Raw genomic sequence first — 20282 nt, 5'->3', positions numbered from 1 at the left:
CCAAAAGAGGCGAAGCCCGTGCTGCCCGTGCCCAAGGCGCCCCCGGCGCCGGCGTCCGGGGAGGAGCCGCTGGACCTGAGCATCGGCAGCCGCGTCCGCGCCAGCCAGAACGGAGGGGGCCGGGAGCCCCGCAAGAACCACGTCTACGGGGAGCGCAGGCCGGGGGCCGCGGAGGGGCTGCCCAAGGCGTGCCCGGCACCGCTGCCCCAGCAGCCCGCCCTGCACTACGCCAAGCCCTCGCCCTTCTTCATGGACCCCATCTACAGGTATTACCGTCCCCGCCTTCACCTGCTCTCCCCGCCTGCTGGGCGTCTGGGCGGGGTCTCCCCCGCACACGCAGGCAGCCCCAGGGAGCCCCAGCCTCCCCTCAGACCCCACCGGGGCCCCCCTCTGTCTCCAGCCGTCTTCTCTGGACCAAGTGCGCCTCCTGCAAAACTCAGACCCTTGCTCCTTCCTCTGCTCCCAGTCCCGAGGCCGCCCTCACGGCCCCTACCACGCCCCGGAGCCACAGTCGGGCTTCCTGGTGGTCCAGGGGAGAGCAGATTTGCTGCTGGTCTCTGGTGGTGGCGGGGGGGCCACGGAGAAGAAGGAGGAGGAGGAGGAGGAAGAGGAGGGGACGGGGGGAGGAGGGAGCTTCGGAAGGTTTGCAAGAAGCCAGCATCCACGTCCCTGATGGCGCCCCTGTGAGGGGCCAATATAACCCCTCCCCAATTTCCGGGCAGGCTTTGATCACGTGGGTTTATTAGGTGGAGGGGTCCTGCGGTGCTGGGCAGGCCGGGCCTTGGGGGAGGGCCGTGCAGGTGAGGGGGGCCTGGAGGTCCAGGAAGCAGGCGCCGGGAAAGAAGCCCGTGTGCACACGCATGTGCATGACACCTGGTGTTCAGGGAGCGAGGGAGCACGTGGGCGCCATGAAGGCGCGGGTGCCTGTGCCCCCCACGGGGCCCGTGCAGCCTGGAGTCGGCCGTGCAGGGGAGGAGCCCTCACTGTCGAGGGTGCATGTGGGAGAGAATGTCCCAGCAAGACCTCTGCCGGCCCCGCGTCCTGCCCTCCGCACTCAGCGCTGGCCCCGGCCACCTGTGTCTGCAGCCAGGGCCTGACGTCATCATCACGGGAACCGTGAACCCTTGAAGGGTTTCGCCAGAACGCGCCATCCATAGGTGGTTTGAGAAAGCTGCAGAGCAGGGGCCTCTCCTGCTCCTTAGCCTCCCGGGGTGAGCGTGGCCATCGAAAGGCCTGGGGAGAGCCTGACCGCTAAGTAAGAACCCGCAGACCGCAGGCACGGCCCGGGGCGCCCCGCGGGTGTGCAGCCCTGCGCAGAGCTCCGAGGGGGACTGGAGGCGGAGACACGGGCCCTCCCGCCAGGCCGCAGAGCGGGAATCAACGGGCTCTCGCCCACCGTCTTCCCACGCTGCCCCTGGGCTCCCCGCCCTCCCTTCAGGCCCCCACGCTGCCCCTCTGCCCCCTCTCACCTGGTTTAGGGCCATAGGCCTTCTTCCAGAAGCTGGGTGAGGCCAAGAAGGGGAAGTCGGATCGGGGCTCCTTTAAGCCCCCGCGTGTCCCTGGCTCTGGCTGTCAGATCTGCGGGAGCCCCAGCTTTGCACACAGACACCAGCAAAATGCCCTAGGGGGTGCTGGCCCCACCTCTCTGTCTGCCACCACCAAGCCCATGAAGACAAACCTGTGGTCTTGAAGGTCCCTCCCCAGGCAAAGCGGGAGTGACACACAGGCCGGGCCCCTTGGCTCCTGGGTGACCCAGGAAAACTCTGCACCGTCCCCACAGGCCGGCCCCAGGCGGGCAGCGCCCGGACCTGCCTCATCGGCTGGGCGCACGCCCACGTGTCTGCTGCGCCGCCGGGGTGGGCCGGCCTTGGCTGCTCAGGGACCCACCTGACACAGACCCACGGCCTCCCCCGGGGCCCCCCACACCGCCACCCCCGCAGCGTCTGGCTGAGTGGCCGAGGGCGACACCGTCCGGCTCTGACTCGGGCCTCGGGTGAGCCCCCCAGAGCAGGACGCCCTCCGGCCAACTTCCCTCACAGCCTTCACGCCCTGTCCGGGGCCCGGCTGGCGGGCCCGCAGCGCTCCGCGGCCCCAGGCCCTGTGGGGACGCTCCCAGGGTGCCCACGCTGTCCCCGGTGGCCCGCCCCCTCTCCTGTGCCATCCACACGTCCTGCTCTCACGGGTGTCAGAGCCAGGCCCTGGCGCAGACGGGACAGGAGCGGCTGGTGTAGGGTCTGCTCAGAGCGGATGTGTCTGTGCGCAGAGAAGTGGCAGACCTCCCCAGACGGCGTTTTGTGAGTCCCCCTCACACACACACCAAGGAGAATGAGGCTGGGCTCACAGAGCTGCCCCAGCCTCTTCCTCTGCGTGTCCTATGATCTGGAAAATTTGCTAGAATTGTCCTCTCTGGCAGCCATGGTGAGCTTTTCGGTAGACCCCAGGAGGCAGCCATGGGAGGCTCTGGGTGGTTAGCGGAGGTTGGGAGGCCCGCAGGGGTGCGGCGGGCGTGGTGATGGGGGGCCTGTGGAGGGAGGGCAGCACGCGCTCCGGCAGGTGGCAGCCTGGAGGCCGGGCAGGTGGGCAGGTGGGCAGGTGGGCTCCTTCAGGACGCCCCGCTCCCCGTCAGGCGCACACAGTCACCAGGGGTCATGGCAGACACCCCCCTGCGCAGCCCCGGCAGCCCAGTGGGGTACGTAACCCTCTGTGTTGCGTCCAGCAGGGTGGAGAAGCGGAAGGTGACGGACCCAGTGGGAGTCCTGAAGGAGAAGTACCTGCGGCCGTCCCCCCTCCTCTTCCACCCCCAGGTGAGACCCCGGCGGGCCAGGCAGGCGGGCGGCCTCGAGGCCTCGGGCTGCCCAGACAGCAGGGCTCCTCAGGGGGCGGGCTACCACACCCGAGGTGTGCCTCCCCTGACCATCAGACTCCCCGGGGACTCTCTGCCTGCAGCCCCCACGGGTCACCACGAGCCTGGGGAGGATGACGAGGTCCCAGATGAGTGAGGAAGGAGGTGGTGCTCTGCAGGGCACCCCTCGGGTCGCTCGGAGGCGGCCAAAGACCTAGGGCATGGGGGCGCGCCCACCTACGGGTCAGGCTCTAGGAGGGGCAGTGAGCCTCAGCAAGGCCCTGGGCACCAGCTTGGATGCAATGAGCCCAAGAACTCAGAATGTAAGGTGACAGACCCAGGGCACTTATGAGAGAAAACGAGGGAGCAGGGTCCGAGCATAGCGGGCACAGAGTGGCAGAGGGGACAGCGAACGGAAGCAGACAGATGGGTGCCAAGGATGGAAGGTCCTAGGATGTGCTGGGGGGGGCGGGCCTCCCCAGGGCTGCAAGGGTGTCAGGCTGTCTACCAAGTCCAGGGTCAAGGGCCTGGGAAATCGAACCCCCAAGCCAGGCAGCAGCCGCACAGCCGGCCTGCAGGCACTCCTGTCCACCCCTCCGGCCCGGTCCTCCCCAGGGCTGGGCACAGAGGTGTGGGGGGTGAACGGTGGGGAGCCACGGGCCGCCCTCGCCTCACTTGGGTGTCCTGGCAGCTGAACTGCAGGATGGCCTGAACCAGGCTCCAGCCCCGGTATTGTTCTCTTCCTCCGCGTTTCCCACCTTGGACAAACACCCCCGGCTGGTGAAACCTGCCCCCTGCCTGGATTCACAGCTAAACTTAGCGCCTCCCATTGTTTCGCTGGGGCTGTGGGGTTAGCTTAATAACTTCCCCTGATTTTCCTCGGGTCGGGCTGGAAACAGCCGACCAGCCAGCCAGGCGCATCCTGTGTTTGTGTTTGTGCGGGCCCCCCCCTCCCCACCCGGCCAGGAATATCTGACCAGGGGGAGCAGGCTGGGCCGGCCGGACCTGCGGTGGCCCCGGCAAGACCCACCCAGGCCTGAGGAAGAGAGGCCTGGCAGGGGGCCGGCTGCCCATTGTCCGTCCTGCCCGCTCCCCCTGGAGCCCAGCACCCCACCCCACTTGCTGCCTGCCCCTGGGCCAGAGCGCAGGGTGGGGCGAGGGGAGGAAGACTAGGGAGTCATCTAGTTAAACAGTCTGAGGCCCGGCAGTCACTCAGGGGGGATAACTGATGGCCTCTGCAAAGGACAGGGCCGCCGCGATGTGAAGACAGCAGCCCGCGGTGGCCAGGTGCAGGACTTTGCCAGGGCATTGGGCTTCTGAGGCCTGACGTGAGCGTGTGCAGCCCGTGGGGTGCAGGCGAGGCAGTCCTGTTTGGCCGCGGCCCCCCCACTGCCTCTGGAGTTTCCAAGGAGTCTGTGTGTAGAAAGTTCCAGAGCCTTTCAAGGCTGTGGCTAAAACTGAGGCACAAAACCAGGTGGGCACAGTCTGCGTGTCCGGGGTCCCGTCGTCCAGGCAGTGTCGGGCCAGCGAGAAGCCAGGCAGCAGCAGAGAGGCAAGGCCAGACCCCGAGCCCTCAGGGACAGGCACAGTCTGGGGCCCCGGTCAGAACTCTGCCCACCAGGTGCACATGGCCAGTGCCATGTCCCCATCTCTCCCGGCCCCCACCGCTTCCGCAAGGCATCTCCAAGGCCTGGAGAGGTGGCTTCTCTTGTCCAGGTCACCTTGTCCGTGCTGGGTCACGTGGGCCTCATCCTTTCAAACCCTCAGTGCATCTAGCCTTGGGCTGTTAGATCCCTTCTTAGAACTTTGCCTGCAATCGTGGCCTGCTGCCACTAGGTGATGCTGCCCAGGCTGCTGGTCCCTGTCAACCTGAGATGCAGGTAGACTTCTTGATTTTTATGAATCAAATAAAAAAAATAAAGGAAAAAGCAAAATGGAGTGAAAAGGAGAGGAGAGAAGAAGGGAGAGGAGGAGAGGAGAAGGGAGGGGAGGAGAGGGAAATAGGCATGACTCTGTCTTTGAACCAAGCCAGCCCCCAGGAGTGCTGGCCAGGGGTCAGGCCAGCAGGCGGCGCTGGGGCGTCCCTGGTAAGGGGAGGTCATCACAAGGTGGGAGTCTGCCCCTCCATGTGCCCCTGCTGGGCAGACAGGCTCCCACCGCCTGGGCCCTGGGCTGAGCTGGGGCTCCCAGGGAAGGGCGCAGGGTGGCAGGTGACCAAGAAGCCCGGAGACGGCCGCCCCCCGCCCCCCGCCCCCGCCCACCCTGAGGGCTGGTGCGAGCCTCGAGCCCGGCCCCAGCGGAGGACACGCACAGTCACCGGGAGGCGGGCCCACACTCTCACAAGAGGTGGCAGCTCAGGCCCGTGTCTCCCGCTCTCCCGCCGACAGATGTCAGCCATCGAGACCATGACAGACAAGCTGGAGAGCTTTGCGGCCATGAAGGCGGAAGCGGGCGGCTCCCTGCAGCCCCTCCCCCACCACCCCTTCAACTTCCGGTCCCCGCCCCCCACGCTCTCAGACCCCATCCTCAGGAAGGGCAAGGAGCGGTATACGTGCAGGTGAGGCGGGGGGCACGCGGGGGCCTGGCGGGGGGCGGGGCATGCAGGGGCTGGCAGGGGGCGCGTGGGGCGCACACGGGGGACTGGCGGGGGGCAGGTGGGGGGCTGGAGGGGGCCCCGCCAGGCCGGCCCAGGTGCCCTGCCGGGGCCGTGAGCCTGCGCGACCCGGGAAAACTCGATCACAGCCAGAGCGCCGCGTGGAAGCAGCAAACGGTTGCCCTTCAGTGGGGGTCACTCCCGCAGCAGATCCGTAGGGTTGGGGGGGACGCCTCCTGCCCCACCGGGAGCACAAGAAAACGGTCTCAGCCCGGGGGGTCAGCATTCCGAGGGCTGCAGCCAGGGAGGGCTGGTCCGCTTTTAGACGATGCTCTCACTCAGAGCCCGTGGAAAGCCCCGTCACATTGTGTCTGTCCCCAGCTGCAGGAGCCTGGCCACGCCTGCTCGACCACCTTGGGCTCCGTGGCTGAGCTACTGCTTGGGGAAGGGGCAGGGTCCCAGCAGGCCAGAGTAGGCCGGGCCCGTCTGCCCAGCGGCACCAGCAGGCCTCTCTGTCAAGTTCAGCTGGGCTCTGGAGCTGCAAGACAGACTTGGAGCTGGGGGCCGCCGCCAGGCCTCCCGCCCCCAGCTGTGGGGCCTCGGGCCCTGACGCTGAGCAGGAAGACCCACCCGCGTGACGTCCTAACGTCCCCCCGCCCCCTCCACCCAGGTACTGCGGCAAGATCTTCCCCCGGTCAGCAAACCTCACGAGACACCTGCGGACGCACACCGGGGAGCAGCCGTACAGGTAGGAGCCCGCCCCGTTCGGGCCGCGGCGGCACAGGCCTCCGGCGAGACCGCGCCCCTTCCCACTCACGGGGAGGGCGAGAGTGGGAGCCAGCGCACTCGGGTCGCACCGCTCCCCAGATCGCACGACCGTCCTGGGTCCTGGGTGCCCGGTGGGCTTCCGGAAGGCTCTTGCCCGCTCCTGGGGCCGCGCGCCTGGGAGCAGCTCTCCCTACGGCCGCTGCCGACGGGGGCAGGGCGTTCGGCAGCACCCGCCGAAGCCAGGGCCCCAGGGGGCTGGTGGAGGGACCCCGACTCCACTCCCACCCAGCTCAGCTCCCGGGTGATGGGCGGCGGGCCAGGGCCAGCGCCTAAGGCAGGGTGGGCGTGGACCAGGAGCTCCACAAGAACTGAAGACCAGGCCTGGGCTCGGGGCGTCCTGGGGCCTCACCTGGGCGGCCAGCCCTGATGGAAGCCTTGTGTCCCTCCCGTCCCGTCTCCTCCGCGCCACGCTTCCACCGCAGCTGTGCAGGCACCCGGCGAGTGGGTGTGAGAGCCGTCACGTCGGTTCATAAGGGGGCGACACCCTGTCTCCAGGATGCGGAGCCAGAGGCTTAGACCCCATGACCTGCCTGGAGGCAGAGCGCACGGCCCCTCTAGCCGCGGGCTCTGGCCCCGGAGAAGCAGATCCTGTGCGTCCGTCTCTGGGCCCTTTGTCGGGCAGCGGAAGGGATGAGGGGGACACCTGGCTTTCGAAGGAGGGGGTCTGAGAGTTGACATTTTAATTTTTTAATGTTTATTTATTTTTGAGGAAAAGAGAGAGACAAGAGCATGAGCAGGGGAGGGCAGAGAGAGGGAGACACAGAATCCGAAGCAGCTCCAGGCTCTGAGCTGTCGGCACAGAGCCCGACATGGGGCTCGAACCCATGAACTGTGAGATCATGACCTGAGCTGAAGTCATATACTTAACCGACTGAGCCGCCCAGGCGTCCTGAGAGGTGGCATTTGAAACAAGAGACTCAGGTGGCAGTGACCAGGAGGCAAACGGGGGGGGGGAGCTGTATAGATGCCCAGACCTCATCCTGGGGTGTCTGTGAGCAGCAGCCCTTGGGGACGCGGAGTCTGGTTTTAAGTCCGCAGCGCAGGATTCCTGTACTCTGGCCGCACAGAGCCTGGCGTCCCCGTCCCTGGGAAGGACAGCCATGTGGGGCCCCCCCCAGGCGTCACAGTCCCCGTGCCCTCCCCCGAGATGTGACCACTATGGGGCCACATCCCATGAGCTGTGACAAGTGACAGCTCAGGACGCTCAGCAGTCATCTGCTCCATGCCCCCGGCCCCCCAACATGCAGGCCCCTGTCCCCCCATTCCACAATGCCTAGCGAGGGGAAGGCTGATGTGGTCAGGCCTCCCGCCCGAAAACGTGTGTTTTCCTGTAAGGAGAGCCACCTCTGGACGGTGGGGGTCCCTAGAGGGTCAGGCGGTGTTTCGAGAAGAATTTAATTATCATTGATTTCTTTTGCTCTCTCCAGTCTGTGAGTTTCAACTTCCCTAACAGTAATTGTTCTGGAAGTTTGCGTTGCAAATCCTGACTATCTGGCTCAGGGCAGCCTGTGATGGGGGTTCTGGGCCGTGTGACTTTCCTCTTGACATCACTGGGGGCTCCTGGGGTCACCTTGATCACTGGGAGAATCTAAACTGGGGGAGGAAATTTCGTCCTTCCGTCCTCAGAAACCTGTCCAGGGGTCCCCCCGCCAAAAGACAAGGACTCCAGCCCACCCCACCCTGGCAGGCGGATCAGAACGGCCGGCTGCCCACCGGTGCTGGGTTGGGGCCGGCCCCGCGTGCGCACCTGGAGGCCCCCTGAAGGCCGGAGGAGGCAGGGCTCCTGGGGAGCTGAAGAGCAGAGACCCTCAAAGCAGGCGATGTTGGGACGCTTCCTTTGAAGCACTTGCCTGAGATTACTAGGATCACAGGGAATGCGTTTCAAAGCTCTGGCTCCCAGCGAAAGACAGACCCTGGAGCCTGACTGGCAGTCCGCTGTCTGGAGGGAAGGTGGCCCTCCTGGCGGCCCATGGCCTCAGCTCATGGCTTCTTCTGGGGCTGGAAGGTGCCGGAAGACACACGCTCATCTCTGAAGGCCCCAGCAGGTCTGGGGGCAGGGGTGCAGTTCAGGCTGGACAGACATAAACTTTGGCTTGGGAGTTGCGTCCGAAAGGGGTGAGGGGTGAAGGGCTGCTCCTGGCCGCCTCGCCTGACGGTCCCTCCAGGATCTTGGTCACAGTGTGGTGCGGGCCTTCTCGGGCTGGCCAGCGGGCTCCCGAAGAGACGGGAGCTTCCGGCTTTGGGACACGTGCCTCTGCGTCCGCAGCCCTTTCCTCTCCGCAGCCCTGGCCCCGCCCCCTCAGGTGGCCCCTACCTGTCCCCTTGCTCTTCTAGTTGTTTAGGGCTGGATTTCAGAACTCCCTCTTCCCTTCCTCCTGCTTTGACAGTCACCCAGAGCGTTGCCCCGGGGACGTCCGGTCCCAGGGTGGGCCCTGCGCCTGCCCCTCCCCGTGTCACGCCTCCACCTGGCTGGCTTCCCTCGAGTGGGGGTGGGGGCTGGGGCCCCTCGAGGCCCCTGGTCACTTGTGGCTGCAGCCAGTGCAGAGGCTGTGATGTCATGCAGCCAGGCCATAAATGTCACTGGACACTTGTCAGCTTACTTTTAAGGCAAACCCCAGCTGCTCAGAGGACCCTGCCTACCCCAAGCCCGGGTCTCACTGCTCCCCTAAATTTCAAATGGGCTCCTCCATCTGGGCTAGTCATTTAGATTGGAAGCAGGAGAGCACCACAGTCAGAGCTGTCTGTGACCAAACTGAATGTACGGCTCCCCACCCGCCTCCCCAGCCCCACAGACGGTGGAGAGAGACCTCCATTTCCGATAATGAGACAGTCCTGTCCAACCCCGCGTCCGGCCAAGGGTGCACCTGGGTCAGAGCTCATGGGTCAGGTGGAACCTGCCAGAAGGTCCCTGCATTTCCGAAAAAACGAGCAGAGAGAAGCTGGGCCTGAGCGCCCATGTAGATGGGCCCTGGCGAGCCCTGCTGTGTGGCCAGGGGGCAGTGCCCACCGCCAGCGTGGCCGTGTCCTTGGTCCTTCCTGAGCAGTCGCCCTGAGAGCAGGACGGTTGTCTGGGAGCCTGTCACCATCGGGGGCAAGGAGACATCTGTGACAGGGAGATGGTGCGTCCTGGATGTAAAGCCCTCCTTCCTGGGCCACTGTGTGGGGGCCGGGGCGCAGGGCAGCCCAGCACTGCCAGCCTACCTGCAGAAGGGCTCACGTAGACAGCAGTGGCGCCGCGTGGGCTTCCGGGACCGTGGGTCCCCGTCAGGCCAGCCCTGGGCTGAGGGTCACTCAGGAGGACGCCAGGGACCGCGGCCCAAGCCTGTCACATAAAGACCACAAATGGCTCCTTGCCCACCGACCACGGAGGACGCCAAAGTCAGCGGGGCCTCGGCCAAGAAGCTGCAGAACTGGACCCCGGAGTCCGGGGCTCCCCTCCACCGGGGGCTCCCCCTGTTTTCTGTGTGCCCATCCTCAGACCCCTGGTGCCATCGGGCAGGACGTCGGCTTCCCTGGACGGTTTCCTCAAGCTGTCACTTAGTGCAGGGAAAGTTCTGCTGCTGGGCAAGTGCTAGCAGCGCCGGGGCCCAGGCAGGAGGCTCCAGTCAGTGGGGGGCTAATGCTTCCTGCCTCGGGGCCCCCCGGGGGCACTGTGATGGTCAGACTGTCCGGGCAGGTATCAGAGGTCAGCGCCGGTACCTCTCAAATTGGGCAGAGCGGTGCCATGAGGCCAGCCTCACACAGCCTGCAGCCGGCCCCGCGTGGGAGGCCAGGGCAGCGGAAGCATCCAGAAGCATCCTGGAGCACAACTTGGCTCCTGTGGCCCAGCGCACATGACTGTACTCTATGCTGGAGCGATCCGTGGGGGGGCCCCCTGTGGGAACACCAGGCTGCACACTCAGGACAGGTCCCTGGCACCTTCCAGCCACACCCCTCTGGAAGAACAAGCGCCTCCCACTGTGCGCCCTGCCGGACCTGCTGTGTAGACAGCTTCTGAGAGCCTCGGCCGGCCATTGCCTCCCCTCCCCTGCAGAGGCGGTTTGTTTCCAAGACTGGGAAATACCCGAGCGCGTGCGCGTGCGCAATGGCGCAGGTGCTCACGTGCCTCTGGCATCCGCGCACGTGCACATGTGTGCACACTCCTGCACACGAAGGCTCGTGCGTGCACACGCCTGCACATGGGCACACATGCGTGCACCTGAACACGGCTGTGTCAGGTCCCGTCTGCTTGGATTTTGCCACCAGGAGGCGCCCGCGCGGCTCCGCCCACGTGTTGTGGCGGCTCAGCTCCGGGGCCACCCCCCTCCAGCTCCAGGCTCAGCCTGCCCTCTGTTTCTCTAAACTGGGAGATTCCCCTCCCTTTCCTGCCCTGGAGCAAAGCCGCGCCCGCCCGGGTCACCGATGCTCCTAGGGACCCAACTGAAGCTTCCGGAGGAGGGAGCTCCTTCTCGGTTGTTCCCGAGTGCGCGCCCCTGGGGCTGGCGATCACCCTCCACAGAGGAGCAGGGACACGAGGCGGTCGCAACGGGCCCTATTGGGAGGAGGCTGCCTGACAGGTGGCCGCGCCCTCGGGGAAGTGAAGACTGCCCATAATTAGTGAATTGGCACGCGAGGCCACACTGAAAGGTGGCCGGGTCCAGGCCAGCCCTCCCCATGTGGGGGGGGGGGTCTCTCCTCGGAGGAAGGTGGCAGGGAGCGGGGTGCAGGCTCCTCCTTGGGGGGAAGGCGCCGGCTGTGGCTGTGGCGGGGGGAAGCATCGAAAGGCTTCCGCGGTGCTCGGCCGCCCCCTTGAGGCTGCCGGGAGCGCGGCCCTCGGGCAGGGTCTCCTGCGGGGCACCCGATGCCCAAGGGGTCCCCCGCGGCAGCACCGGCCACCCGCCGCCCTCTCAAGTCAGCGCGTCTTCTTCCAAGGGCCGTGGCGGTGTGTGGGGCCCCGCCTGCCCTGCAGCGAGGACTCTGGGACAGCAGCGCCCCGCCCCGGGGACGCGGGGACAGCAACTCCCGGGAAGGGGGGGCGGGGCGGGCGTCTCAGCGAGGCTGCGGGGAGGGCGGGGGGCTCCTCTGAGGCCCGTGTGTCTTCCAGGTGTAAGTACTGCGACCGCTCCTTCAGCATCTCCTCCAACCTGCAGCGGCACGTCCGCAACATCCACAACAAGGAGAAGCCCTTCAAGTGCCACCTGTGCAACCGCTGCTTCGGGCAGCAGACCAACCTGGACCGGCACCTCAAGAAGCACGAGCACGAGCACGCCCCAGGTGGGCGCACGCGCGGGCGCAGCGTGGGGGGAGGGGGAGAGAAGACAGGAGGGGAGGGGCGGGCGAGACAGCATAGGGGAAGGGAGAGCTGGAGAGGAGGGGGGAGGGGGAAGACTGGAAGGGAGCGGTGAGGAGGAAAAGGAAGGGGAGGGCTCAGCTGAGGGAGCCCCTTCTCTGATCCTCCCTGTCCCCACAGTGAGCCAGCACGCAGGGGTCATCACGAACCACCTGGGGACCAGTGCCTCCTCCCCCACCTCCGAGTCAGACAACCATGCACTTTTAGACGAGAAAGAAGACTCCTATTTCTCTGAAATCAGAAACTTTATCGCCAATAGTGAGATGAACCAAACATCAGCGCGAACAGACAAGAGGTAAGAATTTCATTCAAGATGCCAAGAAGGTCCAGGTCCTAAGCCCACCTGTGTGGCAGGCCCCAGAGCAGGGGCACCCGTGCCCCAGCACCAGCTCTAGATGAGGACCAGGGGCCCCAGCCCTGCCTCCTGGGGGGGGGGGGGCCTCCCCTCCTGCCTCAGTCTCCGGTGACGAGAAAGCGCCCTGACTACAGATGGGTGTCGTGCGCTCACAGCCGCGCCAAGCTGCTGGCCTGTGTGGCTTGGGTGGCACCGGCTTGCCGCCGCGTACAGGCCGGACGAGGGCTTTTGCCACGAGCTCCACCCTGAGGCTGAGGGTCTAGAACGTCTCTGTTGAATCCGAGGCGCTGAAGGTTTCCAAACAGGAGTGCTGCCCCTTTAAACACACACACATACACACACATGCATGCACAGGGCACACATGCATGCACTCGCGCACATGCATTCACACATACGCATGCACGTGACGCCACACCTGTACCCATGTGTATGTATGCACATGAAATCATGCACATGCAAGCCCATACACACATTTATGCACACGCATGGAACCACACATGTGCACATGTGTACACATATATACAGAAACATGAAGTCACCTGCCTGCACATATATGCACACAGACACATAAATGCACATAACCTGTGCACATGTGAAACCACACACCCTTACCTGTGCACACATGTACATCTGCACTTATACACACATCCACAGCATGTGTGTACACGCATGTGCACACACCTGCACTCACACTCATGCACACATGCACTCACACACATATGCACACACATGCACTCACGCACATGCACGCACTCATACGTACATGCACACGGTGGTAGAAAAATGGCAGGATTCTGGTTCGAGGTGTGGAGGGCGTTCTGCACAACCCTGGATCCCGGGCTCACAGCGTGACATTCACTGCGGGTCCCTTCTGGAAGGACGCTTCAAAGCCCCTGGGGACATTCTCCTGGGGTAAAAGCTGGGGCCGGACCACCTGGCAGAAAGCCAGAGATGCTGCAAACTTCAAGTGGCCTCGGAGTGCGAGCCCCTGATTCTGCAGAGGAAAACAGCCCAGGGAAGCTCTGTGGCCCCCAGGGCCTGGCATCTCTCCACCCACCTCCAGCAACGAGGAGGGTCCCCCGGAGACCCAGGCCCCTCCCTGCCAGGCTGGGTAACAAGGTGGAGGCACTGGGAAGGCCTGTCGAATTCATGAATGAATGTGACACTTGGACTTTCTCTGAGGCCACCACATCCTAAACCATGCCCCCGGAGGGCGCGCTCATCTGCCTGCCCACGTAGGGCCCAGGGTGGGCTCAGAGGAGGGGATGGTGAGAGAGCCGGGCTGTGGGCTCCGTTTCCCAGAGCCTCACCCCTGCTTGGCCCTGAGATTCTCACCACGACGCAGCCCTGCCGAGGGCTTTCTGCTGCGGACAGAGTGCCCCGTGCATCCTCGGCTCTGGGCGCACAAGCGACACTCACGGGAGCCTAGACCTGCCCCTTGGGGGCACGGAGCCTGCGTTCAGGGTCTCACGCTTGAGAGCCGGCTGGGGTTGGAGCAGTGCGGCGTCTGCCTTCAGAGAAAGTCACCGACGTGAGCACCAGGCGGCGGGCTGTATCGGAGCCGCACCGCCGGGCCGCGAGGCACATCCTGCCTGGCAGAGGCGGCCCTTTGAACTGTGAGTGCCTGCACCCAGGACAAAGACGAGGAGCCCAGGAGGACTTGTCAGCGGCGTCCTCCGTGCGGTGGGTGGCCATGCCGGGGTGAGCCCAGGAGCGCCACAGAGACCTTCACGCCTGGAGCCCAGGTGGCCAGCTCTCCACCAGAGGAGGAGGGGGACCCCGTGAAACCCAGCAGACGGGGGGAGACCGGAGGGACAGGAGACCGTCCCCCCCAACCTTCACCACAGAGCGCGTCAGCTAGGGCTTCCCTCCGGCCCCGGGGCGGGGGGAGGGGCTCAGACACAGGAGACTGGGCCCCACGTCCCTTAGAAGGCCCGGGACAGAGCTCGCCACAGACCCAGGCCCTCGGATGGCCTATCCCGCTGAGGCCCTGTCCCCGGGAGATGTCCCACGTCACCGCCGGAAGTGAGAACCGCGGTCACAGTTGACGTGAACCCACCGGTCCGTGTAGGGCACAGTTCCACGTGGGGCGGCCCTAACACCATCCGGTTCTCTTCTGAACTGGTTTCCTTCTCAGGACCCTCAAGGAGAGTGTAGGGATTGCCAGGCTTCCTGGCCCCACAGCCCCTTAGATACCTGCCCGGACTGTGTCCCCAAAATCCTAACCCCTAGAGCCTCAGAATGTGACCCCATTTGGAAATAGGGTCTTTACAGGTGTGTTGGTTAAGATGAGGTCACCAGGGTGGTCCCCAACCCCACATGACGTCATGAAAGAAGGGATGAGGACACAGCCGCACGCGGGGAGCAGCCGTGTGAAGATGAAGCAGAGACGTGAGGCGGGGAGAGGCCCCGGCGTCCCTGGGCCTCGGCAGGAACGAGGCCCGCCCACTCCTGGGACTCGGGCTCCAGCCTCCAGAACCAGGGGAGACAGGGCTCCTGTTGTCCAGGCCCCGGCGCTGGGTCTCCGTGGCCCTGGTGTCACCTGTCACCAGCAGCTGTTTGGAGGCTGGGACACTCGGGTGGGTCCCTGCTCTGTCTGCAGCAGAGTCAGCCTGCTGGACCCCGTCCTCTGTCCCTGCCGCCCCTCTGCGACTGCTCCTGGTGGATGCAGGCCTCCTGGGCGGGGCCTGGCCCCGGTCCCCAAGCAGAGGGGCGCAGGCCTAGAAACCGCAGAGCACACTAGGCCCCGAGCACGCATGCCCAGGGCTCCAGCTGGACCCGATCCCAGTCCCGGCCACCGCGGCAGCCACCTGAGCGTTCATGCTGTCGTCAGGGAGGGTGTGCTCCATACCGCTGAGAGGGCACAGGGTCCGAGGTGGCAAGGTCGCCCGCCGGAGAGCCAGGGAGAAGGGCAGGACCCGGGTCCCAGCCCAAGTCATTTGGCTCCGGAGCCCCACCTCTGGTGGGCGGATGTGCCTGGTGACCACACGGGACCGTCGGGAGGGGAGACGTCAGGGCCTGCACGTCCGGGACCGTAGGTCAGGTGTCAGCCTCTTAGACTCTCTGGGAAAGGCAAGGACAGAAGAAGAGTGTGGTCGACAGCCTGACAATCAGAGGCCTCCGCGGCCCAGTCCGTCTGCACGGACCTCTGTGTCTGGAAGCCAGTAGTCACTCGGAGGTGACGCGCCTCTACCCAATGCCCAGAGCAGGGCCCCGACTCCCCTGACACCGGCGGATGGGTTTCTGTGGGCCATGCGAGGTCCAGGAGGAAGGGGGTCTGGGGGCTCTGAACTCTGGCCCTGACGTGGGCTCGGGAGGCGTGTGCCCCCTCCCCTCTCCCCGCACGCTGGCCACCTGCCAGGTGGTCCTTGGGCTAGTGGCATTTTTTGAAAGAAACCAGAAGGCTCACTCACCCTCGCTCAGCTTGGGATTTTCCCCATTTTTAGAAGTTCTTATTTATTTGTTTTGAGAAAGCAAGCAGAGAAGGGGCAGAGAGAGAGCAGACCTGCCTCGGGGCTTGAACCCACACATGGTGAGACTGTGACCTGAGCAGAGATCAAGAGTCCAACGCTCAACTGGCTAAGCACCCGCAGGCGCCCTGGGTGTTTTCCTCTCAATAAAGAGGAGCTGGAGTGGAAGAGCCTCACCTGGCCAGACTCGCCCTGAGGGAATTGTGGGGTCCGGGCTGCAGGGGGGAAGCCATCAGCCTCTGAGACCCTGGCTGACGACAGTCCAGCCCTCACTCTGCAGGACCCAGGCCCAAAGAGCCCCCATCTGCAGAGGGGCTCCATCACCCTGGGTGACCAGTGTCCCTGGGTCCTCGTAGCTGGCTGGCGAAGAGAAGTTGGCAAGGGTCGATCAGCAAACCTCCCCAAGGGTATCCCTTGTGCAGTGCCCAACCCCAGCTCCAGCACCCAAGACCCCGTTCCCCACCAGACTGGCTGTGGCCTCCTTCCCCAACACACACATCTGGCATCCACTCGGGCATCACAGGAGCCCTGCCACCAAGGCCCCTCCCTGCCTTGCCCTCGCTCACTCCTCAAGGGGCTGCTGAGGCCGAGGGTTCTGACAAGACACTCGGAACCTCAGCCCTGAGGGGCCCCGTGACCAGGGATGCAGGCTCCTTCCACAGGGGGGTGAGGACAGCCTTGCGGGCAGAACCGACTGGAGCCCCAGTCGAAGGCCTTTTGGGGCCCCAGGCTCACTCCCTCCCCTGTCACCTCAGGCCGGAGGTCCAGGACCCGGACAGCAACTCCCAGTGCCCAGGTTTGGCCAGCGGGAAGCCGGAGGACGAGGAGGAGGAGGAGGAGGAGGAGGACGATGAAGACGACAGCCTGGCGGGCAAGTCCCAGGACGACGCCGTGTCCCCCCCGCCTGGGCCCCAGGGTGCCTACCAGGACGAGGAGGAGGAGGAGCCGCCCGCCGCCCTGGCCGTGGGCTTCGAGCATGCCCGAAGGTGGGGGCCGGCCCCTCCCGGGAGGGCCCAGGCCAGGGCGGGGCCCGAACCTCATGAGGGCGACCTCACTCTCAGACCACAGCCCCCAAGACCCCGGCACCCTCCCGGTTGGGCTCACCCTGGTTCTCAGCAGGCATCTCCCCTGCGGTGGGGAGCGCGGAGGCAGGGGTGGGAGGGGGCTGAGAGGGGCTGGTGCGCAGTGACAGGGTCCCCCGAGAGGCCCGGGGAAGTGAATGAGTGGTGCAGGCTGGACCCCTTCCCCGATGGCCTGAGTGCTCGCTGCCTCAGGTGGGCCCCAGTGCTGCGGCCAGCGCTCCAGGTGGTCCTGGGGGAGCCCTCCGGGGACTGACCTCCCCCCCTCTCCTGAACCCCTCCAGAGCTGCCCCCTGACCTGTCCTCCCTTCCCAGAGCTCCGGGCGCCCCGCCTGCTGCTTGTGGTGTGTGCACGTCCTCCCCCTGCCGAGCCCTCCATGCATGTCCTCCCCCTGCTGTGGTCCGTCCATCGCTTTCCTGCATCCGTGTGGCTTCTGTCCAGGTGTCGGCGTGTCTGTGTGTCCGTCTCCTTGTGCATGTGGCTCGCAGAGACGCCGTGGCGTGCATGCAGGCCTGGAGCCGGCCGTGGGATATCAGCGAGGTGGCAGCTGACACAGGCCCCCCCCACCCCCCGGTCGTTGGTGCAGGTGTGTTGAGGAGGAGGAGCCAGGCGGTCTGTTAGCTTTGGAGCCGATGCCGACTTTTGGGAAGGGGCTGGATCTGCGCAGAGCAGCTGAGGAAGCATTTGACGTTAAAGATGTGCTTAATTCCACCTTAGACTCTGAGACTTTAAAGCAGACCCTGTACAGGCAGGCTAAGAACCAGGTAGGTACCGAGCAGAGCCCCCCCAGCACCCCCAGGCCGGGTGGCAGGTGGCGCCTCCTTTCGTGGTGGCCGTCCTGTGCGGGGGGGGGGGGCATGCCAGGACCACCGACCCCGGGCCCGCTGCATCGGCTAGAGACAGCCAAGCCACCACCACTTCCCCGCAAGCAGGGGTGGGGCAGGGAGAGGTTGAGGCAGATGAACGGGGGCCGGGCATTCTGCCCTCTCACCCCCAATGGCCGGTGCCCACGGCCAGGGCTCCAGCCTTGAAGCTGGGTCGGCCCCCGCCCTCTCCGGTTGGAGGCCACCGGCTGGTGGCCCAGGCTTCTCCTGAAGGGAGCTCGTCACACGGTCACTGAGTCCTTGCTGGAGCTTGGCAGGGTCAGCGAGGGCCCCCTCTGTAGTGCCGGCGGCCCCAGGGCCCCGCCTCCTGCTTCCGTCCGTCAGCCCACCCCTGAGTCTCGGCAAACTCCGTCTGCGTGTCTGTCTGTGTCTTTTCACTAATCCTGTCCAGGGTGTACACCGGGTGGGGAGGGCCGGCCTTCCTCCAGCCCACTCTGCTCTGGATGGTCCCCAGGTCCCCTGGCCTCGTGCCCTGTTCGTGTGGCAGAACCGTCCTGGCGACATCGGTGCTCAGCTCGGGCCAGCTGTGCGGCCCCACAGTTGTCCAGACGGGCAGCCTCCAGGCCCACCGGTGCCCCCTGGCAGACACTGCCTGTTGTCGACCACCAGCATTCCCAGGGCCCTCGCAAAAGTGGGGCTAGGGCAGGGGGGAGCACCCCAAAGAGCTGCAGGGCCCCTATGCACAGAGGGCAGGACCAGGGCGCCTTGGCACCTCTCTGCACGAGCCCTGCAGACATCCACCTGCCACCTCCCACCACATCCCCCTCTTCCAGGCCCCAGGGGAGAGTCTGGATCTGGGCAAGGCCAAGCCCAGCCAGAGGGTCTGCGGGACCCCCGCTCACACGGCTCACCGGCCTGGCGTGTGTGTATGTGTGTGTCCTCTCCCCAACCAGGCTTATGCAATGATGCTGTCCCTCTCCGAGGAGACCCCTCTCCACCCTTCCTCCCAGAGCCCTCTGGACGCTTGGTTGAACATCACAGGAGCCACACCGGAGTCCGGAGCCTTTAACCCCATCAACCACCTCTGACGGGCGCAGGACGGGCTGGGGTCTGAGTCCAAGCAAGGCAACCGCGAGGCCCCTGACGTCCCAACAGAAATCCCGGCTGCGAAGACGGAGAAGTGAGCCTCAGGGAGCGGCGAGGCCTGGGCCAGGGGGACCCCTGTCACCTGTGCGGGCTGCTCCTCAGCACCACCCCCCCCCCACACACACACACTGTGGTTCAGCTCTAACTTTTCCGAAGAGAACTCAGAACCCAGGAGTCGCTGAGCGGTCCTGGAGCCCCACCGTCTAAGAATTGGTCTTAAGAACAGCGTTCTGGAAGTGGTACAGCACACGGCCGGCCACGCGCAGCCCCCGGCAGCTGCTCACAGACCTGACCCGGTGGGCGAGGACGGGAGTCCAACCCCAAACTGAAGCCAGCCGGGTCCCCTCGGGCACCCGCCTGGTGTCTCGGAAGGGGACGGACGGACACGGGTGTGCTTGGGAAAGGGAGACCGACCGCCCCAACGATTTTTATAACGAGAATTACAAGAGTAACCCTTTTGGTAATCTTATTGACGACAGAGTCTATTTAAGCATGTGGTTTTAAAAATAGACAGTATTTTTTACAAAAGCGAAAAATGACTTGCAAATTGTTTTTTAAGAGTAATTTTGCATTGCTTTGAAATCTCAGCTTACTCGCAAACCCAAACTGGGAACTGGCACCGTGTTTGGGCGTGTTCTTTATACTGTAGATAACGGAGAAATTTTCTATCCCTGACCGTGTTTGTAAAGCCGTGATTCTGGGGACTCCCCCTTCCCTGTGCAGAACCCAGGGGCCCGGGGCCCTCTCCTGGGAGCAGTTTCAGACCTTACCTGGGATTTCTTAGACGTGATCTCCTGGGCCGGCCCACGGCTGGGGGTGTGCGTGGCGTGTGATTCCTGCCTGCGGCCACCCCCCACCCCCGATTGTCTGGGGAAGGTGGGAGCAGCGGCTCTGGTCCCCTGTGCAGGGGTGGACCTGGCACCCCACGCCCCTGCCCACACGGCCACACCCGCGCCAGCCGCCTACAGCCACTCTGCAGAAGGGGGCCCCGCCGGCCACACCCAGGTCTCCGGCTCCCCCCCACCCACACCGTCAGACGGACAGAGGGGAGAGGGGGCATCCCCCGTGGCCACCGTGGGGCGCGCTCTGCGGCGCCCTGGCCCCAGGCCGCCTGCCAGGCCCCATGCCCGTGCGAGCCCCGGGCTCTGGGACGCGTCTACCACCTCCGCTCGGTGCACGGCCCCCTGGCGGGCTGGCCCAGCTCCGGAAGCGACGGGCGTGCAGGTGGGCCCTGCCGCAGGGCGCAGACAGCACAGCCCGGTCGGGACGGGTCTGCTCCCCCACTCGGACCGGCTCTAAGTTATTCCCGTAGGGCCACCTTCAAATCATAATTTGTTTCCCTGATGGAATTGACCTTAATCTGTATATAACTTGTAATTTTTTCTAATTCATTTCTTTTCTTATTTTATTTCTTCCTTAACAGTATTTTGGCATTAGACATTCTTATTGTGAAGAAATATTGTTAATATAAGTGTCTAGTGAAGGACCAAAACCGTGTATCAGGTTGTGTGTTGTGTGGTCGGGAACCAGGAGCGGGGAGGTTTTTAAATGTGCCAAATACCCCGCGCCCGACGGGCCTGCTGCCCGTTTCCAGACAATCACGTGTTTTCGTTAAATTAGAGTTTCAGTTACCTTTGCATTGAAGACAAGTGTTCTATTTATTTCTTTTATTGTTTGGAAGGAAAACAAAAAGGAGCACTAGTATCCCGACAGGAAGAGAGAAAGATCACCCAAGTCGCCCTTGAAAAAGAATGTAGGTGCTGCGGCAGGGGCGCCCCCACCTGAGGACGGGGCCTGGCGGGGACGAGCCCCCCC

General features: G+C 64.7%; 1 protein-coding gene across 1 annotated transcript in view; it reads left to right on the top strand.

The window, feature by feature from the left end:
- Window positions 1-20131, top strand: part of PRDM16 (PR/SET domain 16) — a 27016-nt gene extending 6885 nt beyond the window's left edge. The window contains exons 5-13 of the mRNA XM_029945941.1: window positions 8-266; window positions 2720-2804; window positions 5230-5399; window positions 6106-6183; window positions 11347-11516; window positions 11713-11887; window positions 16173-16403; window positions 17084-17261; window positions 18275-20131. Coding sequence (XP_029801801.1) covers window positions 8-266; window positions 2720-2804; window positions 5230-5399; window positions 6106-6183; window positions 11347-11516; window positions 11713-11887; window positions 16173-16403; window positions 17084-17261; window positions 18275-18409 — 1481 coding nt within the window. The 3' untranslated portion in view covers window positions 18410-20131. The remainder of the gene's footprint in view (window positions 1-7; window positions 267-2719; window positions 2805-5229; window positions 5400-6105; window positions 6184-11346; window positions 11517-11712; window positions 11888-16172; window positions 16404-17083; window positions 17262-18274) is intronic.
- Window positions 20132-20282: the final 151 nt, after the last annotated feature.

Source organism: Suricata suricatta, chromosome 8 (genome assembly GCF_006229205.1).
Source record: "Suricata suricatta isolate VVHF042 chromosome 8, meerkat_22Aug2017_6uvM2_HiC, whole genome shotgun sequence".
NCBI lineage: Eukaryota > Metazoa > Chordata > Mammalia > Carnivora > Herpestidae > Suricata > Suricata suricatta.
This window is presented reverse-complemented; position numbering and strand designations above follow the sequence as displayed.